Source organism: Macadamia integrifolia, unplaced genomic scaffold (assembly GCF_013358625.1).
Source record: "Macadamia integrifolia cultivar HAES 741 unplaced genomic scaffold, SCU_Mint_v3 scaffold944, whole genome shotgun sequence".
NCBI classification, from domain to species: domain Eukaryota; kingdom Viridiplantae; phylum Streptophyta; class Magnoliopsida; order Proteales; family Proteaceae; genus Macadamia; species Macadamia integrifolia.
In genome coordinates, this window is record NW_024870589.1 from 254,558 (window position 1) to 273,366 (window position 18,809).

The window sequence follows — 18,809 nt, forward strand, 5'->3', positions numbered from 1 at the left end:
CAGAACAATCCAATGTTGTGCACTGTACCAGTAACCAGATTGCCCATAAAGCCAGGACCCTATGGACGGTTAATCCAAACCCCCACCCCGCCCCCGGCCCCCCCCAAAAAAAAAAAAGAATTCGTTCCTCAGTTCCATTGCCCACCTGTTGCACAGATCAGATAACCCTGAACTGCCAACGAAACAACTCAAAAGGGTTACAAGCTCATTCCCATCACAAAATATAAGAGGGTGAGGTGCAGTGCAAGCAAAAGGGGCAGCATGTTGAAGTAAAGGCGGCTGAATGTATTGGCATATATATGTGTAAGCCAAGCCCAATGATGGATGTGGTATGTACAATAAATACATATTTACAATAGGGAACAGGAAGTAACCTGGTAATTTTAGGCGTCATATTATAGCTTGGTGTACAGATCGCAGGTGATCATAGCACTTGTCACCGCTACTAAAGAACTCCAGACATACCCAGCATATATGCCTCCCGCACTTGCACTCAATGTGATTGCATCCCTCCACCTTCTCTATCGTGTATCCACAGGCTGGGCAGCCCTTGACTTGTTCCTTCCCTTTGCACCACTCCTGAAGTGACAAATCTGGATCATCCTTGAACTCCTTGTACCTCTCACATGACACATACTGATGGTACTCCAAGTGACACCTAGTGCATGTTTCCACGAGGCAGGCCCCGCAAGAAAATGGCCCACCAGTAGTTCCAGGGTCTGCCACTCGATAAACTGAAGGGCAGTCCGGTGATGGACAAAACCTGTAGGTACCACCACTAGCTAGCACATATGCCCCCAAAGAAGCCCTGAATAGATCTTCCAACTTCTCACTTGACAACAGACTCCTCATATCGGTAACAAAAATGGGTGTTCCACACCCCTCGTGGGTGCAGCACAGTGGAAACCCATCATGGCTTTTAATTGCAGATTCACACTGCTCCACCAAGCAAGACCGGCAAAACAAGTGTGCACAGCCTTGAAGCTGGTAACAGTCCTCGACCTCACACAAGCAAATGGGGCATGTTCCTTCTCCTTTCAGCTGCTCAGATGGCGAATTATCACTTAGAGACTTCGTAAATTCAAAAATAATGTCCTCTACTTTTTGCTTCAATTCCTTGCTTCCCCGTACCAATATGACATGACGGCGAGTATCAAGCATGAATCCAGCCCCAGGTACTTTATCCTTGAGCCCATGTAGGTCTGGCCCAAACTTCTCAACCAGTGCTTTCATCAGGTTGTGTGGCAGCTTCTCGCCACGCAGGCGAATTTCCAGTTCCTTGTTTTCATGGAGGCTTACAAGGGATTGAATCAATCTCTGCTCAGCAACAGCAACTTTTTCCTGCAAACCAAAGACCTTAACATTCATGTTCTGCCTATCATAAAGGATATATGTCCCCGTCTCTTGCTGAATTGACTTAAAGACTGTAATGCCATCTTTGTTGAAGAGAAGTTGTAGTATGCTTGGAGTGAGACTAGCGTGCTTTATTGTTGTCCCTTTCATCAGCTGCTCCAATGGCTTTCTTAACTCTGCCACAGTCTTTGTAGCATTTGCAGATATTTTTACTCGAAAGGAGCCATTCTCATTCCTTTCAAGATTGCAGAATACACCTACACAGAAGGCCAATTCACTAAAAGGTCAGTCAGGGGTTGCTATTGTGTAACAAAATTGACTCTCTATCTAAGGAATGCTTGATGCAGGCAAAGACTGTAAATCTGATTGAGTCTAAACTCAAAGCTCACTTGGGCCATGGGAAAAGCATTCTTTGATTTTCTGTTGTAATGGGCCAGTTCTCTAAATCCCATATGATGAAATAGTCAGTTTTATTTAGGATAATTATGAAGACCTTTATAATAATCTGAACACAAAGGAAAGGGGAAAAACTATCTAAAAGAAAGCTACATGAGAGGAAGGAAGAGTAGAGATTCCGACCACGTGAGATGTATTAAAAGTGATGATGGTAGAATGCTATAAAGGGTGAGGACATTATGAAGAGATGGGAAAAATATTTTTACGGCCTACCAAATTGAGACATTGTGAATAAGAGTGGGCCGGAAGAATACATCACTGATCAAGACACCACACGCCATATATATACGAATGGTTAGAGATTTAGGCACCGTTTGATAACGTTAACAAAAACGGATTTTTTTTGTGTTTGATAAACATGTTTCTCGAAACGTTTTTTGCAGACATAATGCTACTAAAAAACCCAATAGTGTCATCGGATGCCCAAAAGGGAGAGAGGGTTTGGTTTCCTCTTTTTAGGTTTAAATAGTAGTGAGATTTAACGGGCACAACAACCTTTTTTTTCCTCAAATTCATTTCTAGAAACGACAAAACAAGTCAGACTTTTTTCGTCAAAGTCGTTTCTAAAATTGTAAATAGGCATAAATTTTGATTTATGTTTCTAGAAAATGGTGAAATGGAACAACTTTATCAAATGTTTTTTAGGCTGTTTCTCCGTTTCTGGGAACAAAAAAAAAAAACAGAAACGGCAGAAACGGAACATTGTCAAACGGTGCCTTGGAGTGGCTGAAATTAAAGTCTTAAGAAAGATGAAAGTAGCAAAAACACTAAGATATAATGAGATCCCAATAGAAGTGTGGAAGAGCTTAGGATTATGTAGAGTATCTTGGTTAACCAATCTTTTTAATAAGATTATGAGCACAAGGAAAATACCACATTACTGGAGAAACACTATAGTTCCGATATACAAAAATAAAGGTGACTTTCAGAGCTGCAATAACCTAAAGGCATAAATCTAACAAGTCATAATATGATATTGTGGTAAAAGGTTATTGACGCCCACTTGAGAAGAAAAACTACTATCTTAGCCTCTTAGAGAACCAAATTTGATTTTATGACAGGCGGATCAACAACATAAACTATTTACTTATTCAGGAGGCTCAAGGAAAGATATAGAGCTTGCAAGAAGGATCTCCATATAGTCTTTATTGACCTAGAAAAAGCCTATGATAGTTCTTAGATAGTTATGCACTAGAGAATAGAAGAATGTCAAGTAAATATATGGATATAATAAAAAATATGTATGAAGTCATGGTGACTAGTGTCAGAACTGTGGGAGGTCAAGGTAGTGCATTCCCAATTTTAACCAAGAACATTCAAAACGAGGTCTCATAGTGTATGCTCATTGCCAATGATATCGTTTTGGTGGATGAGACGAGCAATGATTAATGCTATGTTGGACCAACCGAGATCAACCTTGGAACATAGTTCTAACATTATTAAGTCTGCTACATATAGCTATATCATAAAAAAATCAACATTAAGCCACATCAAGTCATCAAAAATCATCATTAAGCCACATCAAATCATCATTAAACCACATCAAGTCATCAAAAATCAAGACTAAATCGCACATTAAGCCACATCAAGTCATCGAAAATCATCATTAAGCCACATCAAATCATCATTAAACCACATCAAGTCATCAAAAATCAAGACTAAAACGCATTAAGTCATCAAAAATCAACATTTAGAGAAATGTTCATGTTCTCTAATAAGTTTGACTAGTTAACTAATTTTATTTTTACATGAGACTTTTTGTATTAGGTATAATACAAAACCAGCTTTCTAACAAGTCTAAGATTACTTAAATCTGAGTTGTAATTTTATCTTCCGGTTAAACTTATTTTAAAGTGTGTGAATGCCCTGAATGAAAGCAATTTTATGGACATAAAAAAAAGATTATTTTACCAGATTTTAGTTTTTAGCAATATTTTACCATGATAAGGTCTATGAAATTTTTAGAACTGAGAAAAACCCCAATAATAAAAAGTTGAAAATTGCCCCTACAACCAAAAATCCAATTTTTGTTCTTGGACAGGAGGGTTGACTTTTTATGCTTCTAGAATTTAATTTTAAATTATTTTTATTGGATTCAAATAGGGGGTATTTACTTATTTATGAATAATATCTTAAGTAAATGTTAAATGATATTTAACATAAATAAGTGTTGTGCCTTGCAGTAAGGTGGCAGTCACCCAGACCCAAACTAGGACTCCTGGACACCTAGTCGTCGCATACATGACGGCTTGACAACTATACCTTGGAATTAAGAGATAGTAAGATAAGTAGAACAAAGATGGGAGTATATGAGGTGGGACTTTAGTTACACTAACATGGATAATTATGTGGTGAAATTTGAGAGAGATTCCACAGAGTGATTATTTTATATACCTGGGGTCAACCATAAATAAAGGTAATATAGATGATTATGTATATAGGGCAGAATGTTAGACAATTTATGAAGAATCATATAGATAAGCTATGTGTAGTAGATTTAAGGATGTTGAGATAGATGTGTAGCAAAACTATGAAGAATAAAGTAAAGAATGGTCATATTAGAGTTGATTTGGGAGTTGCTCTGATTCATGGCAAGCTCTAAGAAAATCGTTGAAAATCGTTTGAGGTTGGCATGGCGATGTTCAATGAAGTCCTTGGGATACACTATTATGGAGGAGTGATCTGACTCAGATTAGAGGAACTGAAAGAGCTAGGGGCCAGCCTAAAATGACCATAGGAGAATTAGTGAGAACAGACATGCATAGTTTAGGTCTTGTCCCAAGTATAACCTCAAATAGAGCTGACTGGGGGGCTAGGATCCATATAGCCGACCGCATTTGGTAGTTTTTACTGAGTAGTTTTTGTGTTCAAGGTTTAAAGTATTGGTATCAAGTATCATATCGGTCGGGTGATTTTGCGAGATGAATCGTATTGGAGATTCATAAGATTTCTGAAGATATGCACGAAAATGATCAAGACAGCATGAAAATACACTTTAAGAGTGATGTAGATAAGTCACTTAATGGGCTTATTTTATTACAAATAAGCCTTGGGTTGGGTTATGTATATGTTGGGCCTTTGATCCCATGGATCTTTGTAATAAGCCACTTTAATGGGCCTAAAATATGGATAGAAAGTAGGAAACGGGATTTAATTCATTAGTTTAGTTAGACTCTTGTTTTGAGTCTATTTCCTTTGTTATTTAAGTTTTTTTAATCAGTTCAGATTCCCTATTAGTGAATGACTAGTTAGTTACCTACTCCATGTTGGAGCTATAGTCCTTATCCTATTATGAGTCCAAGTCCTGCTAGGAGTGTCTAGTCCTATTTGGAAACTAGCTCCTAGTTATGATAGGATTGGTATTTTGCCCTCTTTAAATAAAGGAGCCTATGAACTCATAATTGCATATTTGAATAATGAATGATTGCAGTCAATTGCTTAAACAACCGGGATAGCTGTAGGTAAGATGCTCGAGCCGAGATAGCCAATCCCACCCACACTCGTCTTGTTTCTTTTCTCATCTATTCTCTATTTAGTGCTTGCTGTTACTACTTACTGACAATGAAGAATCCTAAGAAAATCATATCTACTCAGAACTTCAAAAGCCAGAACCGACCAGCACCCATGGAGGAATTAGGAGAGAGATCAATCACCTCTTCCTTTCCCAATTGATCTTTCATCTGCTTGGCCTTTTCAGAGGGTGTTCACAACCACCCAAGGATCACTTAATCAAATCTGTTCAGAACTTCAAAAGCCAGAACCGACCAACACCCATGGAGGAATTAGGAGAGAGATTGATCTCCTCTTCCTTCCTAATTGATCTCTGATCTGCTTGGCCTTTTCAGAGGGTGTTCACAACCACCCAAGCATCACTCGATCCTCTTCTTGTTACTACCTAAGCAGCCCTACTACAGTTCTTGAAGAATTCTCTCAGATTCTCTCTCCTAGGTCTAAAAATCAAGAAAGCACATAACTCCACGACCAACAGTCGGAAGACTATCAACTTTGGGGATTTTTGTACCCTCCCTAGGCCCTACAATCGACCAAGTTTGCAGCTCAATTGGAGCCCCACAGACCCGGCTGCACCTCTCTCCAGCCCTATCGCAGGTCATTCTCTCTCCAATGGGGTTGGATTTTAGGCTGGTTTTGCTCCTGCATTGCTATTGTATCCTTGAGGGTTTCTTTAATGGTCTTATATCCTTGTTTCCTGGTCCTATTTCTAGTTATTATCAAGTTAGTTGTTGTATCATATTTGTCTTGTTTGGGGTTATAAACTTCTGGGGTAGTTTACTTGTAATCTACTCATGCATTAAAGATGAGAAAAAAAAAATATAAATAAACAATATATAACATGTATCATGCATAAACACTAAAATGCAAAACATTGTATAATAAGATAGTGTATTCGATTGAAATTGTTAGAAAGGATGATGTTTCTTACATATAAAGCGTTAGAATATAGGTTAAGTGAGCCACAAGGGCGCAATGGGGTTTTCCGCATCCACCGACCCTATTTAGAGTGGGACGGCTGGATGGGGGGTATACTTGTAATTCGGTATTGACTTTTACTGCTGTTATGACTACTTTGCTTATTATAAATAAAAGGTTTGTGTGTTCAGTTAGATCACTCAAGCATTCCACCCTAACTTGGCTGTTAACATGGTATCAGTGCTACTTTTATGATTTAAGTTTTTCATCTTTCCTTCTCTCTTCTTTGCAAATCGCAAGCTTCCATCCCTTCTCAACCTCCACCTTCTTCTCTTCCTTGCCTACTTAACTCCCCGTGGAACAGCACCAATGAGGTGATTGATATGAAATCTAGTTGTTGTCCTACACATTACCCAAATGTTTTAAACCCTAAAACTGTGTGAGCAATTGGAGTGCTATTTCCCTACCCAGCGATCCCTGATTCAACCTTCTTAGGGTTTGATTCTTTCTTCTGTTAAGATCAAATCTCCTCTTGAAGATCAAGCTTTGCACCTTGAAGAAGGTATTCATCATTGCTTACAGGATTGAAGACCATACCTATCTGCTATTTGAGGGTTTCCTCTAAAACCCTGATCCCATCGATTTTTAGGTTCCCTCCCTCATAATCAGGTGATATTTGAAAGAGACCTTCCTTACCCCTACGGAGGAGATCGACCAGCCCTGTGGACCCATCTGCCAGGGTTAATGTTTGAGATTTTAAAATGTAACCGCAAGCGTACAGATCAGTGTAGCTACGGGTCGAACACAGGAAGTGCAGCCATTTTATTTTTTTGCTTCTTTTAATAATGCGAAAGTGAACCGATTAATGATTGTGATCTAATTCTAATTATCGTCCTAAACATATGTATCTAAAATAACGTCCTAACCATTTGTCATCTAAGAATTTAAATATGCAAGCCACGCAATTAAAATTAAATAAATAACTAAAAATAAACACCCCATGTAATTAAAAAGCAATGAAGGGAAAATAAAAATAAAGTAAAAGAAATGGGATAAAGCTAGAGAGAGACTCACAAGTAGGTTTCCCAACTTAGCCCGAGAAATGCATCATAATATGAGCTTCCCTACTTGACCAGAGAATCACTCTTACAAGGGTAACTCTACTTGGCTTTAGGAAAAATGAGACAATTAAAATAAAAACAATAAAATGATGGTTCTATGGCTAGGAGGGGCAAAGCCAACACATACACCAGCCACGAACCTTGAGGGAAAGGGATAGCAATAATGTAACGACTGAAATTAAAATCCTAAATTAAGAAAGAAAGAGTAGTCAAAAGAAAGAATGAGAGAGGGGAGAGAAGACTACTGAAGGAGTCTACTTACTTGAACTTCAACCCTTGAACTGAAAACTTAATCGATTTGAGATACTACCAGTACTAAAAACCAGATCTGGAATAAACCAAATCTGAAATTTCTAGTACTAGAGAAAACAAATCTGAAGAAAAAAAAATTGAACTTGAAAGACATGCTTCATAGTTTATTCTTGTCACCTAGAACTAAGCCTAGAACTAAAACTTGAAAATTACAACTTCAATTGTTTAAACAATAAAAATAAAAGATTGAATAAAAAACAAGAGTGCTTGCATTAATTGAATAAAAAGAACTTACAAAAGTGTTTAAAGCATAAACTAAGAACTAGAGCTAGAGAAAGAGAAAACTAGAGAAAGAGATAGAACAACTAAGAAAAAACCCTAGAAGAAGAATGAATTGCCTCATTCCCTTGTGTTAATTCTATTATACAGAGAATGGGGGAGGGAAGCTAACGATTTTAGCTTAAAAAAAATTTTTTTTTTATCTTGTTGTTGAAGTAGAGAGAGAAGACAGAAAACATGTGGAGAGAGATCTCCCACGATTTTTCTTGCCTTTTTTTTTCCTATTTTTTCTCCTTTTTTCTATTTTTCTCTCTTCTTGCGCAAGAAACCCCCTTTGGCTGATTTTTCTTGCTTGGATTTGGACAATATTCTATTTTAATGGGAAAATTCCATCCATGCCTTTGTCTTTTCATTTTTTTTCTTCTTTCCTATTTTTTCTCTTTATTTTCTCTCTCTTCTTCAAACTTGCGTACAACCATCTTGGCCGACCTCCTTTAAGTGATGAGTAGGAGAGAAAAAATCTTCTAAAAAAACCTCAACAAAATGGCAGTAAAGAGGTTCGAACTTGAGACCTCCTAATAAGCAAGGGATATTGCACACCACAACTCACCAACTACGCTAGGTTGTTGTTGTTACCAAAAACGAATCTTCAATCACTTAAGGATGTGGTCCATCGATCCTTGTTGGCATTTGAAATATTCCTTATACCCTTGGGACAACTGCAGATGGGCTAGTTCTGCATCTTGGTTCAGTTCTGATCCATAATTTTTTTTCTGGCTCGAAAAGAATAATCACTTGTATAGTTGACCAAACGAATGTGTACTTACAATTGAACACATCCATCTTGCTGAGAATTTCATCCTCTTCGCAATGATGAAAAGAAATAGGACCTCTTTATATGTAAAATTGGAAATATAGCGCCCGATAGTCCTTAAGGCCTTGAAATTATAAAACCTACAAAAAAGAGAGAAACCCAAGGTAGCTCCATTCTAAATATGTAAAATGCATGTTTTACTGTACTAGATTTCACACATAAATGTGCTCATCAGTTAACTATGTAATCCTCATCTTCTTAAAAATTTAGGGTTTTCTCCCAAAACTCTAATTTTTCATCTCTTCAATTCTTCATCAGAATCAGATATAACTTGGATTTCTTCACCACCCTTAATGGGTAGTTCAATCCAAGTATTGGTCTTATTTGTCGGCTGTTTTTTAAGATTTGGTATTTCTCCCACTTATTGTCGACTTCGCCCAGTTATCATATCTGGAGTAACTAATATATCAACTGCAACCTCAGACTCTAATGGGCAAAGTCGCAATGAATATATTCCCTATGGTACTTACTCTATGAAATTGGAGGGAACTAATTGCCTCATCTGGTCCAAAACAACTAATCTTATAATTGCTGGCAGAGGTCTCACTGGTCATATCACATGCAAATCAAAGAAACCCCCTGAGGAGGGTACTCCTCAAGACAAATGGATCACCAATGACTCTCTAGTAATGGATTTTTATAAGACTTATACATCAATTATCTTCAGAGGATTCTTCTTGTTAGAAACGGATCCTCATATCTGGGTCGTTGCCAAAGAAACCTATGGACAAATAGGGAATGATGCTCAGGTATTTGATCTTAGCAAGAAAGTGCGTACTACTACTCAACACGACCTCTCTGTGTCCAAGTATTATTCTGAACTTCGAACTCTATGATATGAGCTTGATCACTTTGCAGACTATCATCCATCCAATGTTGAAGATATTGCTCCCTCTGCAAAACATGTGGACAAAATTAGGGTTGATGATTTTTTGGTTGGTTTGAATGTTGAGTATGATCAGATTAGTCTCCACGTACTGAACAGATCTCCCTTCCCTACTCTGGAGCAGTCTTTTGCCCTAGTTCATACTGAGGAGTGTGGTCGTAACTCTATGCTTCACACTTACCCTATTGAGAAATCAACCCTACAGACTGGTTCCACTATTTCTGAGGGAGCTTCCTGTACTAGTGACACTATCAAGGAAGTGGTGAAATGCAAACACTACAACAAACCTAATGCTGGGCCAATGGGCCCCAAGACTTCCAGGAAGGATGGTTGTGGGCCCACTTAAGTATTTAAGCAATTTAGGTCTAAGGTCTAAGGTCTAAGGTCAGGGGAAAAACAGTAAATATATTGTTATTTACAATAGAGTGGCAATCCTGTAAATTGATTGAAGTTCGTATGGGGGAATGGCACTCTTGTAAATAACCAGAAATCTCTAATTTTGAATGTGCCGATTAAGGAGGGAGGACACAATAAGGAATTTAGATTATGGTTCAAGGGTAAACTAGGAAGGGTACTTAGATAGGGGAAGAGAAGGGTAAAGTTGGAAAGAAGAATAACAAAGGGATTGGGTCCCTCACGATTGTAAGGTTGTCTTCAACCTCTGGACAGAACTCAGGGGCTGGTTCTAGGGGAAAAATCTCAGCAAGCAGGGCTTCTTCTGATCTGAATTCTTGGGCAAAGCTTTGTAATCTCCAGGTCTCTTGATTGCAGGCAACCACAAGATCAGACGACCATTGATTGCAAGACCTAGGACTGCTGAAACAGATCTGGCGGTGGTTCACATACCAGATCTGGTTATGACTTCAAATCTCACTAAAGGAGCTTAAAAAAGGGTCAAGCTCCTAGGGTTTCAATCGCCCAAGGGGGCGGAACCTTCGAACATCAGCCTTATCAGGTCTCACATAAGGGAGATCAGTGAACTTGTGTAACGCAGTAACTGTCGCCAGAAACAGAATAATCCCAGAGAAAGAGAAAATACAGCAGGAAAGTGAAGAAGAAGGAGAAGAAGAGGAAGTAGAGAGGGGGGGTGGAGGTGATCTCACAGAAGAAGGAAGAAAGGGGGAGATAGAGGGGTCGCAAGGAAGAAGAAAAAGAAGGGGGGGAGAAGACAGCCACGCAGGGGGGTTTCCCAAATCAATTCATCTTCATTAATCAACTAATTAATTCCTTGGGTTACATGCCTTACTTATATTAAATCAAAATAAAACTCTTAAAACTGAAATAGAAAATCTTAATTGCTTCCTAAATTAAAGTCTAATAAAATAGAAACACAATAAAACTAAAATTGAAAATTTCCACTTACCTAATAGCTACCCCAAAATAATCTAAAATAAAAGATAACAAATATTCTCAAATAAAATAAAATCCTAGAATATTCTATTAATCTTGAACAAGAACCCAAATTGGATCTGGGTCTTAGTCCGGGTTCTGGAGTAGGTATGGGTCTATCCATCAGAGCGTTGCTGCATCAAAACCATACCATACCAAAGCCACATGTTGGAAATTTCATGGGAAACTAGCTGTTTTTGAAGCTAAGTGTGCTCGTGGTAAATCCAAGAACAAGGCCCATCAGGCTGAAACTGTTGGCAAACCTTCTCCAACTGATACTGGTCTAACCCAGGAGGAACTCTAGGCTTTCAGGCGTATGCTCCAGGCTTCAAATTCATTAGCACCTGCCAATTCTCCAATCCCTTCAGATTCCAACTTTACTCATTCAGGTTTCTTGTTTGGTGGTCACTGTGCATCGGTAATCTCCAGTCCTTAGATCATTGACTCTGGTGCCACTAATCATATGATTGGTTCTTCCAACCTTTTCCATCAATATTCACCCATCTCAAGCAGAGAAAGTGAAGGTTGCAAATGGCACCCTATCTTCTGTCTCTCAAAGGGTTATGGTCAGTGTTCTACTTCTCTCACTTCAAATTCAGTTTTACATATCCTTAATTTTACTATTAATCTACTATCTATTAGCAACCTTACTAGGGACTTGAACTATCAAGTAACCCTTTTTTCCTTCTAACTGCAGTTTTCAAGATCTGGAAACAAGGAAGACGATTGGATGTGGTAAGGTGCAACGTGGTCTCTATTTGCTCGATGATGGTTGTCTTCCTACAGTTGCGGTTTCTACTACTCATCAACTACACTCTGTTTCCTCTGATCTATAACAGTGGCATTGTCATTTAGGACATCCTCCCCTTAGAACATCTCTTTTATTTACGTAATTAATTAAACAATGTAATAGGGATAACTTTTTTTGTGAAGCCTATATTCTGGTTAAAGAAACCCGTTCTAGTTATTTTCCATTAAATAAAAGAAGTTCTACACTTTTCCATTTAGTTCACTCTGATGTGTGGGGTCTATCTCGTCGGACGTCTATCTCTGGTAAATGTTGGTTTGTCTTTTATTGATTATCACTCTCGCACAACATGGGTGTATATGAAGTAGTACAAAAGTGAGGTGTTCAATTGTTTTCAGCGTTTCCACAAGATGATTCAGACACAGTTCAATACTAATTTGAAAATTCTTCGTAGTTATAATGGTACTGAACAAATGGAGGGTTAGTTTCAAAGGTACCTTGTTGAACATGGGATCATCACACTAGCTGCGTTGGCACTCCCGCTCATAATGGAGTGGCTAAACACAAGAACAGACACTTACTAGACAATTCTTGCGCAATGATGTTTGCCAGACAGGTTCCCTCTCAATATGAGAGTGATGATGTCCCAATTGCTGCCTACTTGATCAATCACATGCCTGCTAAGGTTCTTGATTCTCGTACTCCTATTGCTGTTCTTCCTGAGGATAACTCCTTTCTAGTTTCCTCCGAAGACTTTTGGGTTTGCTTGCTATGCAAGGGATCACCACTCACCAAGAAAATTGAAACCTCGTAGCAGCATCAAGTGTATCTTTTTGGGTTATTCTCCTACTAAAAAATGATACAAGTGTTACCATCCTCCACCTAGGCATACCATAATCACTATGGATGTTGTGTTTCATGAATCTGTTGGCTATTATTCCTCGCCATCTCTTCTGGGGGAGTCTGGTATTGACAGTGAAGAGTTGACCCTGAATCCGCTTCCTCCACCTCCAGTGCAACTATCATCTCTATTACATCCTACTTGTAATAAGCTGATTAAAATACTATATAATGAATTAGAGGGCACTCCCTTGCACAAATCGTAAGACTCTCTCTCTCTCTCTCTCTCTCTCTCTCTCTCTCTTCTATTACAGGTTCAATTTAAGTTATATTTGTTTTCTTAGCAATCAAGTTATTAGTTGAGTCGAGTCATTAGTTTCCTTTTTGAAAGTTTCCTTTTCTAGAAACTATTGTACTCGGAAAATATTTGGTTTCCTTTTATGGAACTTGTTGTTAGGATGTAATTCCCTTCCCCATTATCACTATAAATATAATTAAGGTTCCATAAAAGCCAACGATTTGAAGAATTAAACCATGGTTGTTGCTGCTGCTTCTCCTTGTTGGGATTTGTCTTGTGTTTGATCAAGGCTGATGGAACTGGTGTTTGATCCAGCTAACTCTCTACGGTGGGAAGCCCGAGAGGTCTTCTTCTGTTTTATTATCTTCTTCTCCATGCTGTTCAAGGATCTATTACTTCACCTCAATCACACCAGGTACACAGATTCTCTGTTCAGCCAGAATTCCACTTACTTTCCTTATTGGTTCCTTGCTGCCTAAGACACTTCCAGCCACTTTTGGCTGAAAATTGGATCTAACCTCCATCCATGGTCATTCTGACCTGTAATTTGTGAGATATTCAAAATCACCCTATTCTTGTCCTACAGTGACTTCTACCCAGTTTACAGACCTGAAACCAGAATCTATAGAGCTATTCTGTTTTCTTTTGTTTCTATGGATTTTTATTGATGACCTATGACTTCATATGACTAAGTTTCATTATATAATTTAGTCTCCTCATCTGGGTTGCAACCTAACCTCTTAAACTCCAACTTCTGAAATCGAAATCCTGATCTCCTTTTTCTCTTTTATCTGATTTGTTATACTACTGAGTTTGGGTTGTTCTTTGATAGTATCCTGCAACATTGGGATTAGGTTGACTTGTCAATCATAGTTCTACATTACGTGTTACTTGATTTCCTCCATACAGAACACTTAATAGGTGGTTGTTAAATAACTCATTTTGTTATCATCAAAACCAGTCTTGGAGAAAAACTCCGGAGGTGAGTGTGTATCTTCAACAAACCTGACAAACTCTGACATATGAACCGGGGACGTAGGGATCTACTTGTGCACAAAGTTTGGATCCCATCCCATCTGCCACATGGAAGATCTGGGACCCATGTAAAAGGGGGCCCATTTACATGACCGTGAAGGAATCTTCAGCCCATTTTTAAATTATATGAATCTATTTTGTATCATGTTAAGATATCAAAGTCAATAAAATGTCATCATAATGATTCGAAATAAGAACAATTCTATTGCTATACTTCTTTCACCAATAAAATAAAGACGAGTCAATCACATATATGCATTGTAAAACATCGTCTTTCATGGTCGATTGTTGATATTGCAGTAAGTTATTTGTGAATGCAACTAACCTTGTCTATCTAACAACAATAACAATAATTTTCGACTGAAAAAACAAGAACAAAATAAATAATCAAGGAAAGATAAGAAAATAGAGATGGCAAGCACCTCCAACTGGACCATAAATAGGGTTCAGAACGGATAAGAGCATGAGACAATTGATCCCAATAACTTGCATAAAGTAAACAAAGATGCATGAAATTCAGAATACCATATTTGATAAAGGAGAGGAAATAATTTATATGAAATCAAGTTACAGGAAGTACCGTCTCGATGCTTGAAGCTCTCAAATAAAGAATCCAGCTGCTTCTTAATAACAGAATAAACAGGAGCTGGACAGGATACAGAGCTATGAAACATCTGTTGGCATCGTATCTTCTGCCATGGTAAACAGCCGGGGAGTACCTTCCCCTGTAAATTCTGCAAAGCCTTTGCTGCCTCCAAATGCAGTCTTCCATCAAAAGTTATCATAGCTTTCATCAAATAATCATTCGGTTCAGGTTGGAATACTTGTACTTGGCAATAATTGCTTGAGGGGCTCTTGGTAGGCATGAAGGGAGCAATTTCCCTAAGAACTGCTTCTTCACAAGCAGATGGTAGGTTAGTAACAGTGTCTCCTCTTACCAGGAAAACATCCAGAATTCTCCTATCTGTTACAGTACTCAAAATTTCAAAAATTTCTTGTTCAGATGTTTCTTTGTCAAGCCCACTCATGACAATAGAATCCCTGTTCTTGTTGCTATGTTCACAACGAACAAACCGACCACCAATTGGCAAGCAAGAACAGTCATCAATGATAGAATCAACATCTTGTCTTGCACACCTAATGATTGCAACACCCTTGCTATATCGACGTGGCCAAAAAACCTTGGCATTTACAGCAGGAATGAAAACATTTTTTGGTCACCTCCAAAGCTTATAGAGGAAGGGGATATGTTCAGTGGAGATCCTCTGTATTCAAAACCATTTAGCTCCTCAACTGCTTTTTCAGCAGCTTCAGGAGTAAGAAATGTTATCCTGCCCCACTTTTCACTGTCTTCACCATCCTGTCCAATGCAGACATATTTGTGGAAGCTACAGTTACCAGATGCCCTTTCTTCAAAAGTCAAAAGAAGTTCCTTATCATCAAGAGTGCCTGCATCTGAATGGAATACATCCTCAGACAAATATCTTTTGTCCAGTTCCAAATGCTTAATTTCAGCACCAGCTCCAAACAAAGCCACAGGAGAAACACCGGACCCACCACGGTACAAGCATTTCTCTAGACATTCATCTTTTAACCATTTCATTTCATAATTCAATGCATCATTCACAAGACTAGAAACCTTTCCCATGTCTTCTGCAGTGGCAAACAATTGAATTTTTCCCTTATCAACATCAACTTCAATACCGATCTGTCTGTCCATTTCTGTTTGAATGCGTGATACAAGATGAAGCAAGTTATTGTTTGATTTACCACAGAATCTTTTCAATACAACATTGCCAAATCCAGTCATCAAACTCACCTGCAGCTTCCGGCTATTCATATTTGAAATGTTGAACAAAGGAGGGGGACAAAGGGTAGACAAGCATTCGAAGTCAAAAGCAGTAACACAAACCAAATATTGATTTGATATTGATAGGAGTTCGCCAAACACTACCCAACTTGGCTTCCAACCATATATTAGCAACGAACATGAAGGATGCAGTTGAACATGTTGTCCAGTTAAGGCCACTTCATATCCAAGTCGATCATATCCAGAATACATAGCAACATTTTCTGAAAGGGATGACAGTATGACCCTCTTCAGATTTTTATCATGCCCAGAGGACAGGCGTGGATCCCAGACCCAGTAACTTGGGACAATTATATTTAGTTCACTTTTAAGGCAATGTTCCAATTCAGAAACAGTTTCTTTACATCTCCGCATGGTCTTTGCATTTATGCTGTTATCCCAGCACCATTTATTTTTCCTTTCTTTGGACACATCCTCCCATTCCTTATAAACAGAGAGCAGCGTTGGGAGGTCCCCATCCTGATGGCAGAATTGAATCTTCAGACGGTCTGCTTTCAATTTATCTTCATCAGTACCAACTCTGCAGAAAATGTTACTCGCATTAGCCATTACCGCAGCAAGAACAAGGCCCTCTTTACGCAAACCATGATGGATACCAGCAAGGATCAGTTTTCCCAGTCGAGGCTCAATACCCAATTTTACCAAATACCGACCATCGTCAGTTAATTCAAAAGCATCATTTTTTAATGTAATAGCACCTAACTGAATAAGATTCCTTATTGCCATGTCAATTGCCTTGGGAGTTGGTGCATCAACAAAATCAAACTCTTGTACCTTCTTGATTCCCAGAGCAAAAATCCTCAGAACTGCAACACCAAGATGAACCCTACAAATCTCTGGTTCCTGGTGTGACAGCATGGACTGAAAATCATTTTTTGAGTACATTCTGTAACATTTTCCAGGTGCTGTTCGACCAGCACGGCCAGCACGTTGATCAGCAGAACTTTGACTAACCCTGCAAACTTTAAGGACATTCATACCAGTGTTGGGTTCAAACCTGCTCTCTTTGACCATGCCAGAATCTACTACATACTTAACCCCCGGAATAGTCAATGATGTCTCAGCTAAATTAGTGGCATAAATGACTTTCCTCTTTCCAGGGTAGTCATGGAAAACATGACTTTGCTCTTCATTAGAAAGTTTCCCATGTAAGGGAAGTGCAACTACATTGGGGACCTGAAAATTCTCACAAGCCCATTCCACTTCCATCTGAGAAGTCAAAAATGCAAGTATGGCCCCTTTTTCCTCTGTTCTGTGAATCTCAGTCACCTTATTCACAACATCAGAAACATATGAAGCACAAGCACCAGAATAAGCTTTTGAAATGGAAGAAGTTCCTTCAGATGCACAAGGAACATATTTGATGTCAACAGGAAAATTTCTTCCCACAACATGGTAGGTCCTACAACCAAAGAAGTAATCTGAAAGCTTATCTGCATCAGCAGTTGCAGACATTATGATAAGCCTTAGACCAGGCCTCTGCTTCAGCAGCTCTTTAAGCAGCGCCAAAAGAAGATCAGTGTTCAAGCTCCTTTCATGAGCCTCATCTACGATAATGCATGAAATATTAGTCAAATTTTTATCCTTCATGAAGTGTTGTAGTAGACAGTGGTCCGTCATAAAAACTACCTTGGAATCAAAACTGTGGGTAGATGAGTATGTTGGATAACAAGTAACTAAATTATCTTCATAACAACCTTTGCTTTCTTCCCTAACCCTTTGTGCCAAGGATATAGCAGCAATTTTGCGAGGCTGAGTGCATATAATGGAGTCTTCAGCTCCTACTCCTGAATCAGAAAGAAACTGAACCAACTGCGTACTCTTTCCTGAACCAGTCTCTCCAATCAAGACCATGACCTGTGTGAAGGACGTGAGAACAAAAGCATCAAATACAAGTAACAAAATTTAAAAAATATAACATATTTTGACCAGGCACCTGATAATACTAACCCTTTTGACATGATACTTCATTTGAAGAAAAAAATAAATTGCATTTTTATTTAAATATCAAAAAAAAAAAAATTCTACCAACTGGACAAATTCAGTTCCATCAATGACTGATATTTTGTCAATACCAATTGGTCATTGAAATATTTATAGGTTAAATAAGTAAACATCAAGGACCATCAGACATAAATCAGATATCACATTTGCACTTAAACTCTCAAGCCCAAGCTCCACCACCAAGCAAATGTTGGGGGCGGGGGGACTTCCAGAAACATTAGAAGCGACCAGAAGACTCTTCTATGTAGAAAGGAGGGGAAAGAACACAAAGAAGGCACAGGTCAACAAAAAGCACAAATCAGACATAGTTCAATTGGAAAATGCTAGCTTCAACCAGTCGACACTGCTTAGGACAAGGCATCTAATTTCATATAGAAAATAGCAATTGAGTTCATCAATTCAGCTGAAGTGTGCATCGAACACCCATAAGAAACTAAGTGAGAAAATACATGAGAATTGGCATACCTGTTGATAATGTATTTCCTGAAGAATTTCTTTCCGGGAAGCATAAATAGGCAAACCCTCATCGAGGCGCCGAATCTCCCGCAACATAATCTGATGAATCCGACTCCAATTGAAATCACCACCAAGCCTTAAAACCTCGACCGTCTCATCAGAAGTTCCTCGTAAAGTTAATCCATTGAGATAATCCAGTATACAGTTCATGGCAGACCTAAATTCCCTGATCCTCTTTGCAATCAACTCCCTTGCTGTGACAAGCCCCTTTTTCTTCAACGTAAGTTCATCAAAACCAACTAAACTCCGATACCTTTTAAGTGAAGCAGATACATCAGCTATCTCATCACAGGTGAGCTCAAGCTTCTTTTTCCACCGCTTGACTTCCTCCCCGTCCAGAAGACTCTTGACGCGTTTAACAAAGAGGGCTTTGAGACGTTCCGTCAGCTCTTCCATATCAGAAGGGGCAAACCCATTAGGCTTCACGATTGGGTCTAGAAAATGAGCACCATCGAGTCGC

At 38.7% G+C, this 18,809-nt stretch overlaps 1 protein-coding gene across 1 annotated transcript; it reads right to left on the bottom strand.

Annotated features, from left to right (window-relative positions):
- Positions 1-264: 264 nt before the first annotated feature.
- Positions 265-18,803, bottom strand: LOC122070547 (ATP-dependent RNA helicase DEAH11, chloroplastic-like). Its single transcript, XM_042634730.1, is given in 4 exon segments — positions 265-1,610; positions 14,540-15,160; positions 15,163-17,686; positions 18,299-18,803. Coding segments are annotated over 4 exon segments (4,812 nt in total). The 5' UTR covers positions 18,746-18,803; the 3' UTR covers positions 265-390.
- Positions 18,804-18,809: the final 6 nt, after the last annotated feature.